The 23,244-nt window shown below is 38.2% G+C and overlaps 1 protein-coding gene across 1 annotated transcript in view; it reads left to right on the top strand.

Annotated features, from left to right (window-relative positions):
* The window catches only part of st3gal1l3 (ST3 beta-galactoside alpha-2,3-sialyltransferase 1, like 3), a 218,922-nt gene that overhangs the window by 118,696 nt on the left and 76,982 nt on the right, over positions 1-23,244 (top strand). The window contains exons 4-5 of the mRNA XM_077195577.1: positions 1,713-1,758; positions 1,906-2,025. Of these exons, the coding sequence (XP_077051692.1) occupies positions 1,713-1,758; positions 1,906-2,025 (166 nt within the window). The remainder of the gene's footprint in view (positions 1-1,712; positions 1,759-1,905; positions 2,026-23,244) is intronic.

Here is a 23,244-nt window from a genome sequence, read left to right as displayed (position 1 = left end):
ATAAACAAAAAAAAAATTGCATTTGACTAGTAAACTGTCAGTAAACCGATAAGTTCACTTGTAATATAGTTGCAGTACAAATGAAAAAGTAGTTGTAAACTAGTTGTTTACTGTTACACTTAAAAGTATACATTTATAAACTAAAAAGTGGGCATATTGAATCCCAAGTATTGAAACTACTAGTATCTAGTATCTACTACTAGTATCTAGTACACGTCAATATTGAATCATCTAATACATTGATATTAGCATACTACATATAGTGTACTTAATAAAATGAACTTAAAATATACTTTTTTTTGTAAGGGTACCCAACCATACCAAGGAATATTGATGATACTGGGACAAACGATATAGAGAGTGGTGATGGTTCGCAGGTTCCACAGCAGATCAGTTGATGGGTTCAAGAGGAAAGATGAGCAAAAACAAAACACGAATACCAGCGGGTAGCGGCAGCACAACCATGCCTAGTGTTCTCACGCAAACCGGAAAGTGACTGGGATATATGTACCAAGTGACTCTGAATGTGGCGTTGTTGTTGGTGCCAGACAGGCTGGTCTGAGTATTTCAGAAACTGCTGATCTATTGGGATTTTCACACACTATGGGTGAAAATGCCTTGTTGATGCCAGAGGTCAGAGGAGAATGGCTAGACTGGTTTGAGCTGATAGAAAGGCAACAGTAACTTAAATAACCACTCGTTACAACCCAGGTATGCAGAAGAGCTGAACGCACAACACGTCAATCCTTGAAGCAGATGGGCTACAGCAGCAGAAGACAATACCAAGTGCTCCTCTTGTCAGCAAAGAACAGGAAACTAAGGCTACAATTCACACGGGCTTACCAAAATTGGACAATTGAAGATTGGAAAAATGTTGCCTGGTCTGATGAGTCTCGATTTCTGCTGCAAAATACAGATTGTAGGGTCAGAATTTGGCCTAAACAACATGAAAGCATTTGTCCTGCCTTGTATAAATGGTTCAGACTGGTGTTGGTGGTGTAATGGTGTGGGGGATATTTCCTTAGCACACTTTAGGCATTTAGTACCAAGTGAGCTTGGCACTAAGCATTAAACACCAAAGCCTACCTGAGTATTGTTTCTGACCATGTTCATCCCTTTCTGACCACAGTGTACCCATCTTCTGATGGCTACTTCCAGCAGGATAACACACCATGCTACAAAGCTCAAATCATCTCAACTGGTTTCCTGGACATGACAATGAGTTCACTGTACTAAAATGGCCTCCACAGTCACCAGATCTCAATCCAACAGAGCACCTTTGGAATGTGGTGGAACGGGAGATTCGCATCATGGATGTGCAGCCGATGAATCTGCCACAACTGCATGTTGCTATTATGTCAATATAGACCAAAATTTCTGAGGAATGTTCTGAGGAACACTTTGTTGAATCTATGCCACAAAGAATTAAGGCAGTTCTAAAGGCAAAAGGGGGTCCAACCCCGTACTAGCAAGGTGTACCTAATAAAATGGCCGGTGAGTGTATCACATTACTTTTACTTTTACCATAAAGACATCACTTTATTTCAACATTGCCCACTCTGCTGCTTCAGCCTGTAGATTTTTTCCCTCATCTTTTTCATCTTTGTATATTTACATATAGTTTTTAAAGTTTGCCCTAGAAGCATTGCAATTGTAAAAAAAAAATAATAATAGCCTTTTTCCCTTTGTTTTTTTTCTTTTCTTTTCTTTAGAACATATGTTCCAGTAAAACCCACAATAAAAGCAAACAAGGACAAGGTGAGTAGCAGCACTTAGTCAATAAGTGATTCAATATATTTACCAACCAGTTAAACAACCTATCAGGCATTCACAATCAAAACATGTTTTAATATTACATTTGAATAACACTTAAATATAATGATTGTCTAATTGTTCCGGCCTCAGGTGATGATCCTCCATCCTGGTTTTCTGAAATATATTCAAGAGCGCTGGCTGCAGAAACATGGCAGATATCCATCCACTGGTTTTATTACACTCATATTTGCCTTGCACATCTGTGACCAGGTAAAACTCATAGAATATTAAATTATAGAATATTAAAAGGAAGCACCTTTGTTATAACACACACAAACAATTGAGGTAGTGAGAATAAGTCTGTGTGCAGTAAATTATACTCGTCATAGCTTGACAAAGCAACATTTAAAAGCTTAGTCTTAAAAGGTGTATTAAAAAATAAAGTGTAATAGATTTGCCATTTAGATTTAATATGAAACTTAACTATTATGTATAGTTTGAAAAATGTATAATTTAGAACTTTAAACTTACAATGCATGATGTAAGTTCTGTTCATAATGGTGAGGGCGGTGTAACCATTTTTTAAAGGGGTGGGTATAATGCCCATTTTCACAAGATGTAAAATAAGTCTCTGATGAACCCAGAATGTGTATGTGAAGTTTTAGCTCAAAATACCCCACAGATTATTTTTTGCAGCATGTTAAAACTGTCCCTTTTTGAGGGTGAGCAAAAACATGTAGTTTTGTGTGTGTCCCTAATGAGCTGCTGCTCCCGGCACAGAAGGCGGAGCTTTAAAATCTTGTGTGTGTGTGTGTGTGTGTGTGTGTGTGTGTGTGTGTGTGTGTGTGTGTGTGTGTGTGTGTGTGTGTGTGTGTGTGTGTGTGTGTGTGTGTGTGTGTGTGTGTGTGTGTGTGTGTGTGTGTGCATGTGTGTGTTAGCAGCTCCGATTACCTCACGCAGACAAGCACTAAAATGTCAGAAACTGTTCTGCCTTTTATGTTTAAACTGGTATCGGACATTGTTTGAGATGAAGAAGTGACAACATGTAGAATGCAACAGGACGTTTCTAAATGGTTAGTTGATGAATTTATGTTGCTATTGAATTTGTGTAATGTACTGTATTGCATGTGAAAAGACGGATGCAACAGTTTGAGTATACTCACAAATGTGCTCTACTATAACAACTCTTCCTCTTCTCAACATGGACTGCATGTTCCCGGGGGCGGGGTTTATGTAAATTTGAGGGTTAGTTATGTCACTAACCCAGGTAGAATGTCGTGTAGTCCCTACCAGCCGTTTGTTGTAGTCCTTAAAAAACGATTTGTTTATAAGCATTTAAAAGAACTTTGCAGATATTGTTTATGCTCAAACAGCAACATTACACACTAACTAAAGTTAGAAAAGCAAAATCATAATCAACCACCACTTTAATGTTTGATCTCATCCATAGTACTTTAAAATACAATAATCTGTTAAATTTAAATGAGTCGGATACATTGTGGACTGCACAAGACTGTGCATGTGATTCGTGTTTGAAAAAATGTGTAAGAAAGCGACTCATCTTAGATACAGATTTAGTGTATTTTTATAATTTAGGTGAGATACTTAATATTCTATCTAGACAGCATTTGATTGGACAGAAAATCTGATGAGAAACTGAGGTGCAGAGCAAAATCGTTTATTCGTATTGGTGATGGAGAACTGTAGGGCTGTCGCGATAACTGCAATATTGTAGTACCACGCTACTAACAGGCCAACTGCAAAGGAATGCAAGTAACCGGAGCAACCGCAATATTTGCATGTTTTCTTTTTTCATAAGGCTATACCCTTCTTGTTTTGACCCATATGTATTGAATATTAAATAAGTTAATAATGATCAACAGCGCCAGGAAACCGCTGGAAAAAAGTCACGCATTGAATCAATGCAAGCATCAGGTTCAGCGTTACCCATGCGAGGCATTGCTGGTCAGCTGAGCCTTGAAAAGTGGAGCTCAAAGTTAAAAATGATTAACACCTTGTTTCATTACATCAATATTTTAATAAATCAGCGTTTTTGAACGTGTTCGTTGAATGAACTGTTTAATGACTCACTCAAAGTCAGTCTGTTGCCGTAACGATGCGCTGACAGCCTTTCAATGCGCAGACGCTGTTTAGTTTCGGTTACATTGGTTACTTAAAATGCCCTCGTTTTGTGCATGCTGACCACGTCGTAACAATTATTTATATAGCAACAAATAAATCAAAATGAATAAATAAATAAATGGCGATAATACCGCATATCGCGCTATTTAGCCACTCAAAATTACCGCAAGGGAAATTCCTTCACCGCGACAGCCCTAGAGAACTGTGAATTTTGCATTTATACCCTTAGTTAGTTTCTGTGCCTTGTCTTAAGTTATCATTACTACCTGGAAGTTATCATCATCTGTTTATTGGATTATCTTACTTTATTTCTTTATTTCTATTAAATACCACTTTACTGATCCTCAAGCCTGATCTTTCTGAATCCACACAATATGTGTGTTGGCAGTGTGTGAACACAATGACTCTACAATGATAAAAATCTACCCACTCCTTTTTTTTAAATCCCCATTAAACCAAAGCAGTTTTATGAGACATGCCGTTTTCATTCTCTGAGCAGTGTGACATCACACATTTAAGGGGACTTTCACACTGGCAGTTTAGTTTGGAACGGGGCACGGTTCGCATGAAAAATCGCTAATGTGAACGCTGTCATGGGACCCAGGTGCGCACTGGGGTAACGAACTCGAGACTGCCTGGAGGAGGTGGTCTGAGTTCTGTTGCTCCCGAACCGTGCTGCGATTCGCGTGTATGTGAAAACAACACGGACTCGGATGCGCACTTGTTCAGGAAGTAAAGTATCCTGCGCATGCGTTTTAGCCGATTATGATGTATTAAGTTAAATAAAACACACGTAAGGGATGAAGATTTACCCTGGATACGAGCAAGAGTGAGTCTGCAGTGTATTTGCGCATAGTGGGTGCAATCAGGGAAACAAATTAATGGAAATCCACTGTCTCCTCAAAAGAGTCCATTTGCAAGCAGCGGAAAGACAGATTATGTGAAACACACACACAGTTAACCTGCGTTGTTTACTCAGCTATGAATAATAGCACCAAATTAATAAAAAAACACAATATATTGACCCACGTCGTGTTTTCTATCATGTGCTGTGCACGTTTGCAATGACGTAAGATGCACGCAAATGCACCAGAGTTCGATAGAATCAAGTTGAGTGTGAAACCAGACCAACGCTGCGGGGGGCGCCGGGAACAATCGCGCCCGGGTTCGGACCGCAGCAAACGAGCCCAGTGTAAAAGCCCCCTTAGACACACGATGATCATTTACTCCTGTCTGCCTTGCTGCTGGTTTGTGTCTGAATGCTCCGAATATCTTTCTTCTTTGAATCTCTATTTACTATCATTCCTTGTTGTTTATATTGCTAAATATAACTTACTCATCCACATATATTAGATATTGTCTAATATTGCCTATCAAATTAATCTGACATCACTAGCTTTTATCTAAATTGTTATCGCTAGCACAACAAGCTAGTATTTCACTAGCCTTTTAATCTGCCATTCGTGCTTGTCGTCTTGTGCGCATTTGCGCCTTTTACGAGTCCATCAAACAACTGTGGTGACTCATCAGTCAACAAGCACGGTGAGTAATGTCTTCTCCTGTTATTGTCACTTGCACTTCGTGTCACATGTATAGTATAGCAGACATCCCTCCCGGAAGCTGCTGGAGTCTCCCGCATTTTGATAGCGGCTCCCTGATTCCCGCAAATTAGTTCAAATCTCCCGGAATCTAGAGCTTGCCAGCTCCAAACCGTGTAGCGTGCGCACGGCAGAGAGGGAGAGAGCGAGAGCGAGACCTTGCGTGTGTGTGCAAATATGCATGTGTGCCTAATGAAGCGCATGTACCAGGGATGTCTGGTATAGCCTTCTCTGTCAGCAGTGAGGGTTACACATGTGATAAATGCAGGGCGATAGTCAGGCTGATGGAGAAGATTTTAGAACTAGAGACACACATCCAAACTTTAATCGAGGATAGTAAGAATGCTAACTGGCTAAACTGACCGTCTGCTAGCTGTCTCACGTCACTGAAGTCAGATAAATCCCATCACATAGAGACTCTTTCACCTAGATATCATCATATAGAGACTGTGTCTGTTCCACAAATTAAGAAATACAAAAAACTCTCAAACTCATTTAAGGCGAGACATGGCAGGCAAAAACATTGTTTTGTTTTTTCTCACTGGTTAATTTTGAGATTTTGGGTGAAAAAGTCTTCTTTCAGACTTGTGCTGAAAAAAAGTCCAAAATACACATTTAGGTCTTTATTTTACTACACTTTGTCTGTTTGGGTGTGTAGATTTCGCCTAAATTCATCAAAAGTTGGCGTTCTAAATCATCACGCTGATCCGCGATCGCTGTCTGCACCCTATCACATATACCGTTAGAAAGCTCTCTCTCTCCTTTGCAATGCTGTCGGATCCAAATATATAAATTTCCTGTTTATCAGCAACCAATCATGAAAGTAAAATGGGCGATTTAACTCAAAATGCACAATCTCATTGGCTGATGCCAATTTCTGACAACGTGATTCGTTCAGAATCGTAACGGGACGCGCTCTGACATTATATAAATACATCACATACATACTATACACACTATATAAAACAATTACATTACACAACACATTTCAGTTTTTGGATAATATAATTACTTTATAATACTAAACAAATCTAACAAAAATGAACAGTTGATGTATTGTTTTGATGTGTTGTTTTGGAAGTTATGATCAGTGATGGATGAAGCAATAATGAGTTTTGGATGTTAAACAGTGTGATACATGGATTTTTCTTGGACCTAAAACAATTTTTTTCTGTAATTCATGGCTTTCACTAGAAATTAGTGGAATTTTGCCATAAAAATCTTTAAAGGCCGTTTTCTCAAAATAAGTTTTTTTTTCACACTTCGAGTGACGATTTCCCACTTCTTTTGCACCTACATACATCAAACTTTACAGTCGTATTGTGAAGGTTTGTCCAGAGGGATTTGTTGATATATCATTCTTGGCCTGATTTATGTGACATTTTATGCCTAAAAATAGGGCGGAAATCAATTTAAGGCTATTGGCAGTATTTTCTGATTTACATGGTAACAAAAGGAGATATTCATAATCCCCTCTGGTAATGTGTTTTCATTGCATATATCAACAAAATGCTAAAATAATTTTGAACCTTGTTTTTTTTCAATGGTCAGATTCGTCACTTCAAAATGTATTTAATTAGATATACCGGTAGCCTGATTAGCATTTTTACACATAAAATTACAGAAAACGGTGCAATACATTTTTTCTCCTATTCATGTGAGTAATCAACTGGTAAAGTTTCATGGTAATATCTGTAAGTTAAAAATTTTACCCTATTCACCTGTAGTGTCTCGCCTTAAGGGTAAAAATTGAATTGATGTTAAACCAATACAAAACAGATATAATACAGATGAAGAAATGATTAAGCTTGAGTTGCTGAATATTCGATCCCTTACTTCAAAAGCACAGATTATAACCTAGATGTGCTGCGTCTGACAGAAACCTGGCGAAAACCAGACAATTACATTACTTTAAATGAGTCCACCCCCTGTTGTGGTTTTCAATCTCTCTGAAAAATAACTTCGCAGAGATCTTTGATGCCAGAAATAATTAGTCTTTATTTTCGAACGCCGTCCCGTTCCATAGAACGGCCCTCTAACGCTCTGGCCCTCCGGCCCACTGGCCTTCCAGCGCGCACCCTATAGATAGTTTTGGGTAAAGGTCTTTTACCATGTGACTTCTCAGAATAGAATTTTCTGCAGCAAACAACATTCCATTCAAGGTTTTCACATACACAGAGGAAATCCAAAGTCACAGACAGAAGAAATAATTGTGTCCAAATATATAGCAAAATTACTTGTTTTCTAGATAATAAAATCTTCAACATTCCCTCCTCTGAGGCTTATATGTGGTGGATTAAGCCACCACACTCCTGAGGAGCACTCGAGCCAAACATCTTCTTCCATACATTTCTATTTCTGTTAGTTGTTCTTTCTTTTTTGTTTAATGGAAAAAGTAAAAGACTTGAGTTCTCCCTAATCAGACAAACTTAAACATTGTTATAAGTGTGTGTATACATTTGTTCTTGCATTGCATGTTATTGTCACAGTTATGTAGAGTATATCAAACATAAAAGTCTCTTATACTATTGAAAGTTTTCTTGCGGTGTAGATATCCTCTAGGGTCTGGCTCATCAATCATCTTCTTCGTCCTCAATTCCTCATTTACTGGAATCAACATCCAGGGTTTGTAAATATCAATTTGGTTGCCCTTTCAAATTAGTTTTCCGCATTTCCATTCGTTTAACCGTGGTTTTCCAACTAATGATCTTAATATACAAAGTACACAACAGAATAATAACCCACTTTCAATATTGCATCTCCAAAAAACATCCCTAATTGAGCAAATCTTAATTTTCCAAACTTTTCCTTAACTTCTGCTCTTAAGTTTTTCTTGACTCAATCGTAATCGCTAAATTTTCCTCCCTGCGCAATATTATGTAGTAAAAGTGCAACACTGATCACCAGACATAAGTCATTCTACTTTTTTCATATAATTGTTTTTCTCCTAATGCAGACAAAGCATTATAATAAATATCTGCTTATTATAGTAGTCTAATTGATTTATTATGCATTTTTGTTCTACTTGATCCATATGACTATTAATTCAGAATATGGCTGGGTAAACATAACTCTCTCATTTTTATCACTTCTTATGAGAGAATATCATTTCTTAATTCGAAGAATCCATCTTTTAGTCAGTCAATTTTAGTGAACAGAACACTTTACACCTATCTAATAAATTGCAATACATTTCACTTACTGTCTATTTTATTACCAAATTTAAACAATAAATTCCATTTTGACCTTTTTAATCTCGCGTGTTGCTTCTCCTCATTGTAGCTCCTCAGTTCAAGACTAAACTGAATACTTTTTCTTCTTTTCTACTAATTTCTAAATAAACTATCATGAATAAACTAATTAGGTCTCATGTAATCACTCTAACTAAGAAAGCTTCAGAGCAATGTTACATTTATCTCATAATAGTCATTCAATAAACTCATTAGACAATTAGAAAAATAACTCTAGCAAATAACTTTTTGCACTCTTACATGTTCCTTATATGTACATTTCTTTTTCTTTATATCTAACAATCTAAAAGTTTGTCTATCAACCATTTAAACCATTAGCATTATAACTTAAGTATTATTAAAACTTCCTTGTGTTCGTATGCAACTTATTTTTAATCTTCAATACTTCTGTTTAGTTGACATATAATCTGTCATTATTTCTGATAGACTTCCAATCTAAGGATTAATTCTCTGTCAGAGATTTAATTTCTGTTCCTGCCCCTCCTCTGCTGATTTCATTGCTTTTACTCATCTATACCATGTCCACATAATCCATTACCAAGTGTTTTAATAGTTCTTCTGGTATACTGATATATGGCCTATTTTTGTCGCTGTTCTTTTCTTAACTTTGTTTTTGCCACAAATTTCACAAAACTTTGCAAAAATGCCTTTTAATTTAAAATGCCTTTAATTTTAATTTTTAACTTTATTTTAAATTTTAATTTCCTTACCTTACTCCCCCCTTTGCGCACTGGTTTAAAACCATTGCGCATCTGGACTGAGAATATTCAAAAGTATTCATTGGTTCGACAATCTGTCCTTCATGTGAATGCCAAATATCTAATTTTTTGACCCCCCTCTGGTGCCATTTAGATTGTTCACAAGGGCCTGTTTGTTATTGGATTTCAATAACTTCCTCTAAGTCTATAAACTTTCTATACTTTCTATCAAGCACTACTTGATATAATTTTAGCTAATCAATTGTATATTGAATCAAAATGTATTCTTATCAATTAAAATTAAAATTTAATATTTGTTAATACTTGCTTTAATTTCAACTGTAGCCTTAAATTAATTAAGTATACCCTTGTATTGACAAGTTACATCTGAGTACCCCTTAAAATTTATTTTAAAGTAATTTTTAGTTCTAATTTTTTCCTTCATGAATTGTCTTAATTCCCATTATGCTATATCAATTTCTTAAATTAATTGTTAACATTATTTTAGTTTCTTTTCTTAATTAGTCATTATCATTGTTTTCTATGTTGCGTAATATATTTTTCGCTTCAATCATTTTTGTTATGGTGGGGTTATTATTAAGTTGCTACTGAATCTATTCAAGGGCTGAACATTCATTCATAGGAAAGTTGGTTGATGTTGACTATTGATTGAGTTTGTACTCATCTCTGTTGATTCTCTCTTCTTTGCACAGTTCCTCTCATTACTGTGTTTCTGGTCAAGTTTGTCTTCTTTTTCCATTCATGATTTGATCATTCTGTTAGTCTTGTCATATTTACATCTTTCACCAGGGTGACTCTTGAGTCGTTCATTGCAATGAACTCTTTCTCTCATTGTCAGCATGTCCTTGATCCCTCACTTCAGTTGGTGTATTTTAAGTTGAGAGACATGAACTCAAATGTCACTCTGTTGATCACTTCCTCTGAAATTACAAAGCACAGTTACTGATTCTTTTTGTTAGACTTGTTCCAGAATCCTTCCTGGAATTGAGCTGCTGCTATCTGTAAATTAAAGCTTAATTATTTTTGTTAGTGAAAACAACATCATGTGATTTCAATCATCTGCTCATCTGTCCCTTTGTCCTTCTCGATGTTACCTGTAGAAAGGTCATGTGGGCTGAGTGGTGTCCTTTCTGCTTTCATTAAAAAACAGTGCTTCAATCCATATATTCTCATTTGTTTTTCATAAATTTGACTTTTCATCATTATTTGCAACTTTTTGCATTTTTCTCACAATAAATTCCCAATGTACCCTTATAATTAGTCAATTCAACTCAGTTACCCCTTTGTCTTGAGTTCCACTATCAACCCACTATTTATTAGGCATCTTGGACAATACTCAACCCACTTTGTTACAATACAAAAGTTACAAGACAATATTTCATACTTTTGACATAGATCAGCTCCATCATGATATGCTGAAAAGAAAGGCAGATATGTTATGCGCTGCGCAAATGTGGCACTGTTTTTTCTCTTTTTATTTTTCTCTTTTCATTCTTTGTTTTTTCATATTGTTGCTTCAGTTCCTTAACCAAATTTAACCAAATCCATCCATGGTCATTATTTTATTGGGCAGAATTTGCCCTGTGGGCACACGTTAAATTTTAAATACAGCTGTATTGGCAAAATAATTAATTTGCCTTAGTGTCTCTTCAGGCACCATCTCTCACTCATTCACACTCAGTGTCTCTCTCACACACACTGGCCAGCATACACTCTTGCAGGTTGTGCTCTAAATGTGGCATCCTATAATTTTAGCCAAGGGTTGATCAGGTCAACACAACTATGTCAAACACTATTGAGAAGTGTCAATGATCATAAGGTTTAGTTTAACACCGTTGTTATAATCCTTTTTTTTTCTTTTTACAAATTCTAATAGACTAAGTATTTTAGAATAATAAGCCTGCCAATTGTAATTTTTCAAATACATTTTGTCATTTGTTTTTCTGATTTTTCCTATTCTTTTTTGTTTTTTGCTCATGAGCTGCTTTAAGAAATTGGAGATCTCTGCATAATCTTGGATCCATGGCCAACAACATTTCCATCTCATTATCCCAGTTCTGACAGCATTTTTTGCGATTTCATAAGCTTGGACTTTTGGAATAATTTTTTCTCCAATCTATATCTCTAAAAACTTACCAAAACAAAATGGAGTGACCAGTATCATTGTTGTGCAAACAATAATAATTATTTGACATTTTGCGTCTATCTTTTTCTTTTCTACAGAATAATTTTTCTCATGCTTTTAAGCCCTATAGTTGTTTAATGTAATAGCCCTCACTATACCAAATCCAGCCTCAGTTTGAACTATTTGGTGAGTTGAGCACCCACTTGTCTCTTTCAGTGTATTTTCTTTCTTTATATGGCTGGACTTGAACCTATACTGAAAAAGCAGAGAGGGTTAGTTTAGCAGAGAATAGAAAGAATTGCTTACAAGACCAGTGAATAATCAGAATGAATAAAGTTAATCTAGTAATTAACTCAATTTGAAGCATTCTTTATAGAGCGATCATTGAAGTTGCCACACCTGTGTTGCCAGTAAGGGAAGGATGTCGGTCAGTTTTTCTGTTTTTAGATTATCAGTCTGTTGAAGCTTCTTGGCTGTCGCTCTGCATGTGTCGTCAGCCTGTCACTCAAAGGCTTGGTGTAGTAGACTGGAATATAGGCTCTGTTGTTTCTCTGCCTCTTCTGAGTTTGGGCTTTTGATAGATTTTGCCTCAGCTTTGCATCTCAGGATTTTCCTCTTGTCCTCAGGAAAAAGTCTCCAGTGAAATAGTGAAAGTTTTACCTTTTCCAGCATTAAATCAGTCTTTCTCCATGCTGAGTTTTCCAGAGATACCCCTTTTCCACCAAAAAAGAACTGGTTCGGAACTGGTGCTGGTTCAAAGTTAGTTCGGAGTTGGTTCAACTTGCGAACCTTCTCAGAACCGGTTTGTTTTCCCACTGACTAGACCGCCCAGCGAAGAACCGGTTCGCGAGTAGGCACCGGCTCCGAACCGGCTCTCAAAATGCTTTGGTGGAAAAGGGGTAAGAGTGGTCATCTTCAGAAGGGGAGCTGAAAGCCCCTCACCCACTCTTCTTCTTCTCTCTGCAGTCGTCTTTGACCTTTCACCTCTTCCATTCGACACTGAAGCCATCTGAAACCTGAACACTCAGAGAGCTGCATAGATCAAATTAATCTTTATAAATATTTGTTCCTGAGCTATTAGCTCTTTTTGTCTAAATTCCACTTTTTAACCATCTTTATCCTAGTTCTTTTATACTATATAATAATCACTGGTTGACAACAGCAGTTCTCCCATTCTGTTTTTAGTAAAGCAAGTTCTTCGTTGCAGGAAAAAGCAAGCTATCTCTTCTTTGCAATATCAGCAATAATCTAACATTTGAGTATCTGAGTATAATACAATTAAATAATTTTCCCTATCATAAAATCAGACTTCAATCTTTTTCCTATATTTGCATGCTGTGCTCAAAATAACTCCATGGTGAATCAACTTTTCCTCACCCATTTCCAACAATTCACATTACTACAATCCTAAGATTGCTGTAAATAATTTATGACTGTTGAAACTTTGTCACTCAATCTTGTTCACTTTTAGCACACTGCACAAGTTATTTTTTCCTTAGCACAAACTTAATTATCTACAATGGAATCATTTTTCTCTCACTTTGTCTTCAGGGATAATGTGATACAAATTTTAGACGTCTTCAGATATAAGATATAATATATTAAGCACGTGCATTCTTATTTATTTATCCATTAATATATATCAGTCCATTTATTAATATATATTTTATACTTTAACTTATTTATACTACAATAATCTGCAAGACTAATATCTTGAAACAATTGTTTTCTTTTACTATTTCCTTTACTTTTAATACTCATTTATACATTACTTGTCTCTCAAGCTCATTCACACATTCCTTGTCCCCTATTTTTAACCACAGTCACAGTCAAGCAGACACACAGGATCCCACATTCACTCTACTCACACAACACATTGACAATACAATAACTTTAAACTATAAGACCTCTGCGATTCACTTCCTCCGACACAACAGAGTCATATACTACATAGCTTTTCCGTACAGTCCCTTGTTAACCTATAACAAGGCGGTAACCAAAAGCTAAACTTATCTGTGCAATATTCGCCATCCTTCCAGGCCCTCTTGGCGAAATCCACATAAAACTTACCCAGTCCCTTTTTAACCTATAACAAGGCGGTAACAATAAACCAAACTTAATCTGTGCACATGCAATTAACTTATTATCCTCAAGGCCCTCTTAATAAGTAACACAGAGTTCTGGTAACCTTTACCAGTATACTTAATGATACCCAATATCATCAAAATCTACAATAAGTTGGTAACCTTTACCAGTATACTTAATGATACCCAATATCATCACAATCTACAATAAATTGGTAACCTTTACCAATAAACTCAAACTCTTGCTAATCATCCATCCACGCCCTCTTGATTTTCGCAAACACAGATTCTTACATACGTCATCAAAACCTTTAGCGGCACATCAGCAGTACCAATATTCATACAATCTGCATCAGATTATATAAACACTGGCAAACACTAACGGGAGCTCCGCCACGCTATAACACAGTACTTGACATCATCAACAACAATAGACACTTATTTCTAGAATCAAAGATCCTCTTTTCAATTTTTAGTTCTTTAAATTTGGAGAAGCTTTTTAAAGGGTCTTACCGCAATGAGCAAATGTCTGGGCGAACAACACAAACTTTTAAGCAAAACTGCTTACCTTGTAGCCACTTTTAGTTTGTGTTGTTCGTCCAGCGAAGCTCGCCGCAGTTCACCATCAGCTCCTGAACCAGCCCCACGTTTGGCGCCAAATGTTGTGGTTTTCAATCTTTCTGAAAAATAACTTCGCAGAGATCTTTGATGCCAGAAATAATTACTCTTTATTTTCGAACGCCGTCCCGTTCCATAGAACGGCGCTCTAACGCTCTGGCCCTCCGGCCCACTGGCCCTCTGGCCTTCCAGCGCGCTCCCGAGTATATTTTGGTTCAGAGTTATATACATACATCTTCTTCCAAAGAAGGTAACACACCCTATAGATAGTTTTGGGTAAAGGTCTTTTACCATGTGACTTCTCAGAATAGAATTTTCTGCAGCAAACAACATTCCATTCAAGGTCTTTCACATACACAGAGGAAATCCAAAGTCACAGACAGAAGAAATAATTGTGTCCAAATATATAGCAAAATATAGCAACTTGTTTTCTAAATAATAAAATCTTCAACACCCCCAAGATCACTGTTATAAAAACAAGCCAAATCTGAAAGGAAAAGAGGGTGGTGTTACTTTAATCTGTAGTAATATCTTCAGAATCACTGAGAAGTCCAGTTTCAAATATAATTCTTTTGAAGTGTTGGTGCTTAATGTAACACTATCTAGTGTAAATGATAAATCGTGCTTGACATTTGTGCTAGCTACTGTATACAGACCACCATACAGACTTTATCAAAGAATTTGCTGATTTATTTATCTGAGTTATGTAGATAACGTAGATAACATGTAGATAACATGTAGATAACGAAAAAGACGCATTGGGATTGGCATTTAGAGACATTCTGAGCTCTATTGGAGTTAGACAACATGTGTCAGGTCCCACTCATTGTCATAATCATACTTTAGATCTAATATTGACATGGACTCAGCAGCAGCAGCAAACACTCAGAAAACACTAATACGATTAATTCTTACTCAAAAAGCAAGGAAACAGGCAGTGCAAACACATCTCAACATAACAGAGACTGGACAAAGAGTTAAGGCAAGGGTAAGGCTCAAATAAACTGAAACGAGCTAATAAATGACACAGCTGAAACCAATGAACTAATCATGACGGTAACCATAGAAGCTGAACAAAGGAACGTGTGAAACTCAGACATGAACAAAACAGGGAAACAGATCAAAAACAAACATAATCCTGACAGTACGCCCCCTACTCAAAAGGTGTGTCCTTGCGCTATACACAGACAGTCCAACTGAGGAAGGAGGTTGGGGAGCAAAACAAAACCCAAGGGGTGGGAGGATGGGCGCTATGCAGGCTGACAATGGGCGGGCGGTTTAGGGTGAATAGGCAGCCACCAGGGTGATGCTGGCAGTTCAGGGGACCAGGGCGGAGCCAGCAGGTCAGGGGACCAGGGCAGAGCCGGTCCTTCAGACGGCCATGGCGGAGATGGCCCTTCAGGGCTGAGGATCTCGGGGACAGCCACCGAGGACGGATAGCACCCCCCAAAACATTTTTCTTGGGTAGAGTTTTGGATTCTGGAGCCAGCTCAGGGACCGGCGGCGAATTCTCAGGTACGGTGGTGGCTACGAAGACTCTGGCTTGGGCCATCTTTGCTGAGGCCTATGTGTGTGCAGCCCACACACACAACATGGCCGTGGCCACAATAGTCAGTGCTTCATTTACCAGAGCTAACTCAAGGAAACGAACGGTCTCTGGGGTTTCACTCATGAGAACGGGCTTAGGCGTGGCGGCAGCCTCGATGGGATGAGACCCTGGATGGGCGGTGGCCTCGATGGGACGAGACTCTGGAATGGCGGCACATTTTGTGTTAAGAGAGCACGATTACATACATAAAAACCTTAAAAACTGCTAGACCTGCTTATTTTTCAACTCTCTTAGAAGAAAATAAACAACCCTAGGTAATTTATTTGACACAGTATCTAAATTAACAAGAAATAAAGCTTCTACTTCCGAAGTTTCCAAAGAGCATAGCAGTAATGAATTTATGAACTTTTGTACTTACAAGATTGATAATATTTGAGGGAAAATTACAACTATGCAACCATCTACCACAGTATCACATCAGGCAGTGCATTGTAGTATCCCTGAAGAAAAATTCCATTAATTCGTTTCAATAGGAGTGAAAGAATAGTCTAAACTTGTTAAAGCATCTAAATCAACAACATGTATGTTAGACCCTATACCGACTAAGCTATTGAAATAGATGCTTCCAGAGGTCATAGATCCTCTTCTTAATATCATTAATTCATCTTTGTCACTAGGATATGTACCGAAAACTTTTAAGCTCGCTATTATTAAACCTCTTATTTAAAAAACGCAACTTGGTCCTAGAGAATGTCAATGTCAGGAGGACAGGGCGGAGCAGGTTTCCAGGGTGGAGCTGGCAGTCCAGGGGACCAGGGCGAAGCTGGCTATACAGGCGACCATGGCGGAGAGGACGCAGGGCGACGCAGGCAGGGCCAGGAGCTTGGGCGGCGCTGGCAGGGCCTGGAGCTTGGGCGGCGCTGGCAGGGCCTGGAGCTTGGGCGGTGCCGGCAGGGCCAGGAGCTTGGGCGGTGCCGGCAGGGCCAGGAGCTTGGGCGGCGCCGGCAGGGCCAGGAGTATGGAGACGGCCTCTGGGCTGACAGGAGGCTCAGGAAGGACCTTCGGGCATTGCGGGACGCAGGAAGTCCTCTTCGTCCTTCTCCGTCTCCGAGGGCGAGAGGGCACTGGGCTGGACGGGACCAGCGGTGAGGGCGCTGGGCTGGACAGGACCAGCGGTGAGGGCTCTGGGCTGGAAGGAACCAGTGGTGAAGGCTCGGGGCTGGACGGGCTGAAGCAGACGGTGTAGAGAGATTTACAGCTCGCCAGCACCCACTCCACAAAGCAGCAAAGTTATCCCGTGGACCTTCTCCGGTTAACTGCTCTCTGAATACGTCGTTCAGGCTCACCTTAAAAAACAGTCGTCCGGGTAATGTGTTACATGAGCAGTCTCTAGAAAGGTCTGCGTGTGTTCCTCCAAAGTTTACTTCCCCTGCTCCAAACACAGGAGGACAGCAGGGATATCCATTTTAGTTTGGTTCGTTCTTCTGTTACGGGACATTGTTGAGGAATCACGAGGAAGACGATGAGGAACAGGAGAACAGGAATTTATTCAACGAAAATCAAGTCAAGTCAAGTCAAGTCACCTTTATTTATATAGCGCTTTTACAATACAAATTGTTTCAAAGCAGCTTTACAGAGATAACAGGAAAGTAAAGTTGTAATAGTATTGTTAAATTCAAAATTAAATGTTAAATGTCCCCAACTAAGCAAGCCAAAAGCTAATGTCGAATAAAGGCGAAAAAAGGTGACAGTGGCAAGGAACCAAAACTCCATCAGGTGACAGAATGGAGAAAAAAAAAATTGGGAGAACCCAGTCTCAGTCAGGGGGCCAGTCCTCCTTTGGCCAACAAACGAACAGTGTATGATTATGATTTAGGCGGCATAATAGGTCAGAAGTCAGATTGGATCAGAACTTTCACAATATTTATCCAGTTCATCTGGTTAGGGGTCGGAGTCATCACGCTGGTATGGAGATGAGTTTGTTGAGGTGTCCATGAGGCCTTCACAGTGTTGATGAGGCTGGCACTTCAGGGATGCATTGTCGTCGTGTCCAAGTGATGGTCCTTCATCAGATCTGGATATGGCCTGGATCCGGCGGTTTGCGGTAAACCTCGGGATAAATAGAGAGACTAATATTAGCGTAGACGCCATCCTTCTTATGATGTACAAAGTAGGGATGTAACGATTCACTCATCTCACGATGCGATACGATTCACGATACTGGTTTCACGATACGATTTTCTCACGATTTTTTTAACAAATGAGATTTAAGACAAATTATAAATGAAAAAGTGTCATTTTAATTATTTCACAAACAAAATGCTGCACTTTTTTTTTTTATATATATATTTGTCAAATAATAATACTGTTAAAACGGACGCCCCCGATACCGGGGGAAACGGGGCTTAAAAATTTCCCTTCAAGGTTGTTTAAACTCTGTCTGGTCAAGAGGCTGGACACTGGTACCTTCGCTATGTAAAAGACTGTGTAAAATTAGTAGGGCCTACCACATTGACAGGGGTTTTACTTTGTAATAAAGGCAAGATTCTAATTTTGTTATAATTTGTATCATTACACTATTAAAAGTAAAAAAAAAAAAAAAAACACATTGAAACAGAGATAAACCAGATTCCTGGTTGCCACGGAAACACTGATGCACCTTGTGATCTCCGTGGCTCTGGCACTTGTCATAATGACTTTTACATGAAAACGGAGGTGACTGGTGCTTCTCACGGTGGTGATTATTATTAGTCTATGGAAAGTCAAAATGCCGCCACACCTCCGATTTGAATGAGTCAACATCTACGCTTGCCGTCGCCATGTGTTTGACGGCTCGAGGACATCAGTCTATGACACACACTGGCGCGGCGCGAGCGGAGCAAACCGAGCGTTTTCAGTTCATTCCTGTGGAAGCTGAGTGCTCACACAACCTCAAGTTCTATGAACGAAGTGAAAACACTCGCTAGCTTCGTGCCAGTGAATGTAATCGTTTGGTTTTAGCCAGGTTTTTGTCAAACACAGCACATCTAGGTTATAATCTGAAATCATATCATTAACAATAAGTGCTTTTGAAGTAAGGGATCGAATAGTCAGCAACCCAAGCTTTATCGTTTGCTCATCTGTATTATATCTTTTTTATTTGTTGAACATCAATTAAATTTTTAACCTTAGATAGGTTTGGAAGTTTTTTGTATTTCCAAATTCGGGGAACAGACACAGTCTATATATGATGATATCTAGGTGAAAGAGCCTCTATGTGATGGGATTTATCTGACCTTGGTGACGCGAGGCTGCTAGCAGATGGTCGGTTTAGCCAGTCTGTCTGCTTCTTGACCTGAGCCCCAGATTGTTATGTTTTATCTCTAAGACTATGAGCCAAATTACTAGAGAGAAGAGCAGTACCATCCCAGGAGGGATGAATACCATCTCTTTTCAACAGGCCAGGTTTGCCCCAAAAACTTTTCCAATTGTCTACGAATTCTATATTATTTTGCGGACACCACTTAGACAGTCATTGAGTGAACACAATCTACTAACTATCTCATCATTCCTACGAACAGAAAGGGGGCCAGAGCAAATGACAGTGCCTGACATCGTACTTGTGAGTTCAAACACCTCTTTAATGTTAATTTTGGTGATCTCCGACTGGCGAAGTCGAACATCATTAGTGCCGACGTGAATAATAATCTTAGAGTATTTACGATTAGCATTAGCCAGCACTTTTAAATTTGCTTTGATGTCAGGCGCTCTGGCTCCCGGCAAACATGTGACTATGCTGGCTGGTGTCTCTATTTTCACGTTCCGTGTAATAGAATCGGCAATTACCAGGGCACAATCAACAGAATCCTCAGTCGGTGTTTCACTGAGTGGGGCAAATCGATTTGTTGTCGGAACAGAAGAGTGTTTTTTTGATCCGCGACTAGAGCAATCCCTCACTGTCACCCATTTGCCTTGCTGCACAGGCAATAATTCAGCCGGAACCGAATCATGTAAAGGGTTCACTATGCTAGGCGCATCCAAAATAGTATCTAAAGCTCTTGCACACTTACTATCCTCAAGTTTGGATGTGTGTCTCTAGTTCTGAAATCTTCTCCGTCAGCCTGACTGTTTGCTTGCATTTATCACATATATATCCTATATTGCAGACGGGGAAGGCGATACTAAACATGTGGCATGAAGTGCAGGTGACAATAACAGGACAAGACATTACTCACTGTGTTTGTTGACTGATTCTTACTCACCTGGGCTTTTATTAACTCAGAGGCGTGGGCGCGCGAGAGAAAAATAAATAAATAAACTGAGCGCACGGGTGGCGCATTAACAGACTAGCGAGTTACTAATGTGTCATGCTAAGAATAACGGAAGCTAGCGAATGATAAGTAAGCTGTAATTACCCAGCTAACAGGGAACGTTCCCATAACTTTCACTAACGTTTTTTAAAAGTTATGTAAATGTTAGTAAAAAACCTTCCTGAAATAATGTTTTTGGAACGTTCTTATAATGTATATAGTTAAAATACATTCTCGTAACGTTGAGAGAAAAACATTCTTATTACAAGCACGTTCTTAACTTTGTTCTATTATTTGTTCTTGACTGATGTTCTCATAATGTTGATTGAAAACGTTCTTATAACAATGTTCACTGAACGTTCTTGTGATGTTCTCATAATGTTGGGTGAAAACGTTCTTATATCAACGTTCACTGAACCTTCTTGTGATGTTCTCATAATGTTGAGTGAAAACGTTCTTATAACAACGTTCACTGAACGTTCTTCTGATGTTCTCATAATGTTGAGTGAAAACATTCTTAGAACAACGTTCATGGAACGTCCTTGTGATGTTCTCATAATGTTGAGTGAAAACGTTCTTAGAACAACGTTCATGGAACGTCCTTGTGATGTTCTCATGTTGGGTGAAACGTTCTTAGAACAACGTTCACTGAACGTTCTTGTGATGTTCTCATAATGTTGAGTGAAAACGTTCTTAGAACAACGTTCATGGAACGTCCTTGTGATGTTCTCATGTTGGGTGAAAACGTTCTTAGAACAACGTTCACTGAACGTTCTTGTGATGTTCTCATAATGTTGAGTGAAAACATTCTTAGAACAACGTTCATGGAACGTCCTTGTGATGTTCTCATAATGTTGAGTGAAAACGTTCTTAGAACAACGTTCATGGAACGTCCTTGTGATGTTCTCATGTTGAGTGAAAACGTTCTTAGAACAAAGTTTTTGGAACGTGCTTGTGATGTTATTTGTTCTTGACTGATGTCCTCATACTGTTGAGTGAAAACGTTCTTATAACAACGTTCACTGAGCCTTCTTGTGATATTCTCATAATGTTGAGTGAAAATGTTCTTAGAACAACGTTCATGGAACGTCCTTGTGATGTTCTCATAATGTTAAGTGAAAACGTTCTTATAACAACGTTCATGGAACGTCCTTGTGATGTTCTCATAATGTTGAGTGAAAACAATCTTAGAACAAAGTTTTTAGAACGTCCTTCTGATGTTATTTGTTCTTGACTGATGTTCTCAATGTTGAGTGAAAACGTTCTTATAACAACGTTCATGGAACGTCCTTGTGATGTTCTCATAATTTTGAGTGAAAACGTTCATGGAACGTCCTTGTGATGTTCTCATAATGTTGAGTGAAAACGTTCTTAGAACAACTTTCATGGAATGTCCTTGTGATGTTCTCATAATTTTGAGTGAAAACGTTCTTAGAACAAAGTTTTTACAACGTCCTTGTGATTTTCTCATAATTTTGAGTGAAAATGTTCTTAGAACAACGTTCATGGAACGTCCTTGTGATGTTCTCATAATGTTGAGTGAAAACGTTCTTAGAACAAAGTTTTTAGAACGTCCTTGTGATGTTATTTGTACTTGACTGATGTTCTCATACTATTGAGAGTTCTTAGAACTATTGATACTGTTGAGAACGTTCTTAGAACAACATTCTCAGATACAAAAGTATGTTCTTAGAATGTTTTTCTAACATTCCCATTAAGTTATGAAAACGTTATCTCTGAATGTTTTCTGAACGTTCCAAGCCTCCGTTTTTTAAAGTATTAAAGAACGTTTTTTTCTTTGTTTATGTGAACGTTAGAAGAACATTCCATTCTATAATTTTGGAAATGTTATGAAAGCGTTGTTTCTGAATGTTTTCTTAACGTTCCAAACATCTGGGCCCGTATTCATAAAGAATCTTAATGCAAAGAGTAGCTCCTAGTGACAAAATTCTAAGAAAAATGTGGGCATTTACTCTTAAAATTAAAGAAAAAATCCAAGTAAAGAAAAAAGTAATTCAGAAAGTATCTTAACCCTTAAAAGAGGTCTTAAGGTCAAAATTGTTAGAGTACGGACGAGGACTTTTAAGAGTTTCTTTAGCAGAGGAGAAAATGGCAGAAAGACGAATAGGGAGAAGAAATTAGTTGCAGACAATGGATGACAGGGAGTTAATAAGACGCTATAGATTGACACCTGGGCCGAATTTTCCTTCTAAGGATGGCCTTGTGTTCATCCACTAAATGGGCTAACAGTAAACACTGTTCCTCTGTCCAGTTGGGCTTTCTCATCCTTCTTGGTTTTGATTCCATGTTTGTTACATTAAAACCAACATTCAAACCACCACTTAAATAGACATGCCAGCAATCAGTGTAATTGGAAAGAGTGGACTTATAGGAAATTAACAGCATGGTAAATAAAAAAAAAAGGATTTATATACACATATATAATATGTCATATCTTTTTTTCCCTTCTTGGACAACCAACCAATCACATTCTTCAAAAGATTGTGTCATACATAGCAACGGGGTCAACCCCGCCTCCTCACTAAGATAAAAGTTTTTGTCTTTTCCTTACTCAGAGTTGCTCTCAGATCGGTCCCGAATCGCTCTTAAGCTAAGACTCCTACATAAAGGTTTTTTTAGCTAAATTAAGAGTTTTCTGAGAGGATTCTTAGAATCTTTATGAATACGGGCCCTGTTTTTTTTAAAGTATTAAGAACGTTTTATCATTTTGGAAATGTTATGAAAACGTAAATCTTTTAATGTTTTCTAAACATTCAAAACATCCAGTTATGTATACATAACTTTTAAAGAATGTTAGGGAACGCTCTCTTAAGGTTATAAAAAACTTGCAGGGAACGTTCTGGAAAGCTCTCTTTATAATATACTGTAAAATAAAACCTAAAAATAACCTGCAGGGAACGTTCTGGGAAGGTTTTCTTTGGGTTATAAAATAAAACCTAAAAATAAAGGGAAAGATCTTGAAAGTTCTCTTTAGGTTATAAAAAAAGAACCTACAGAGAACGTTCCTAGAACATTCTTATTTGGTTCCCAAAACAATAACCAAATGGGAACTATATGGGAACATTAAAGGGAAAGTTCTGTGTTTGTTGGGTT

Source organism: Siphateles boraxobius, unplaced genomic scaffold (assembly GCF_051911475.1).
Source record: "Siphateles boraxobius isolate OS27281-9 unplaced genomic scaffold, OSU_SipBor_1 33, whole genome shotgun sequence".
Taxonomy (NCBI): domain Eukaryota; kingdom Metazoa; phylum Chordata; class Actinopteri; order Cypriniformes; family Leuciscidae; genus Siphateles; species Siphateles boraxobius.
Note: the sequence above shows the minus strand (reverse complement) of the source record. Positions and strands in the feature narration are given on the sequence as shown.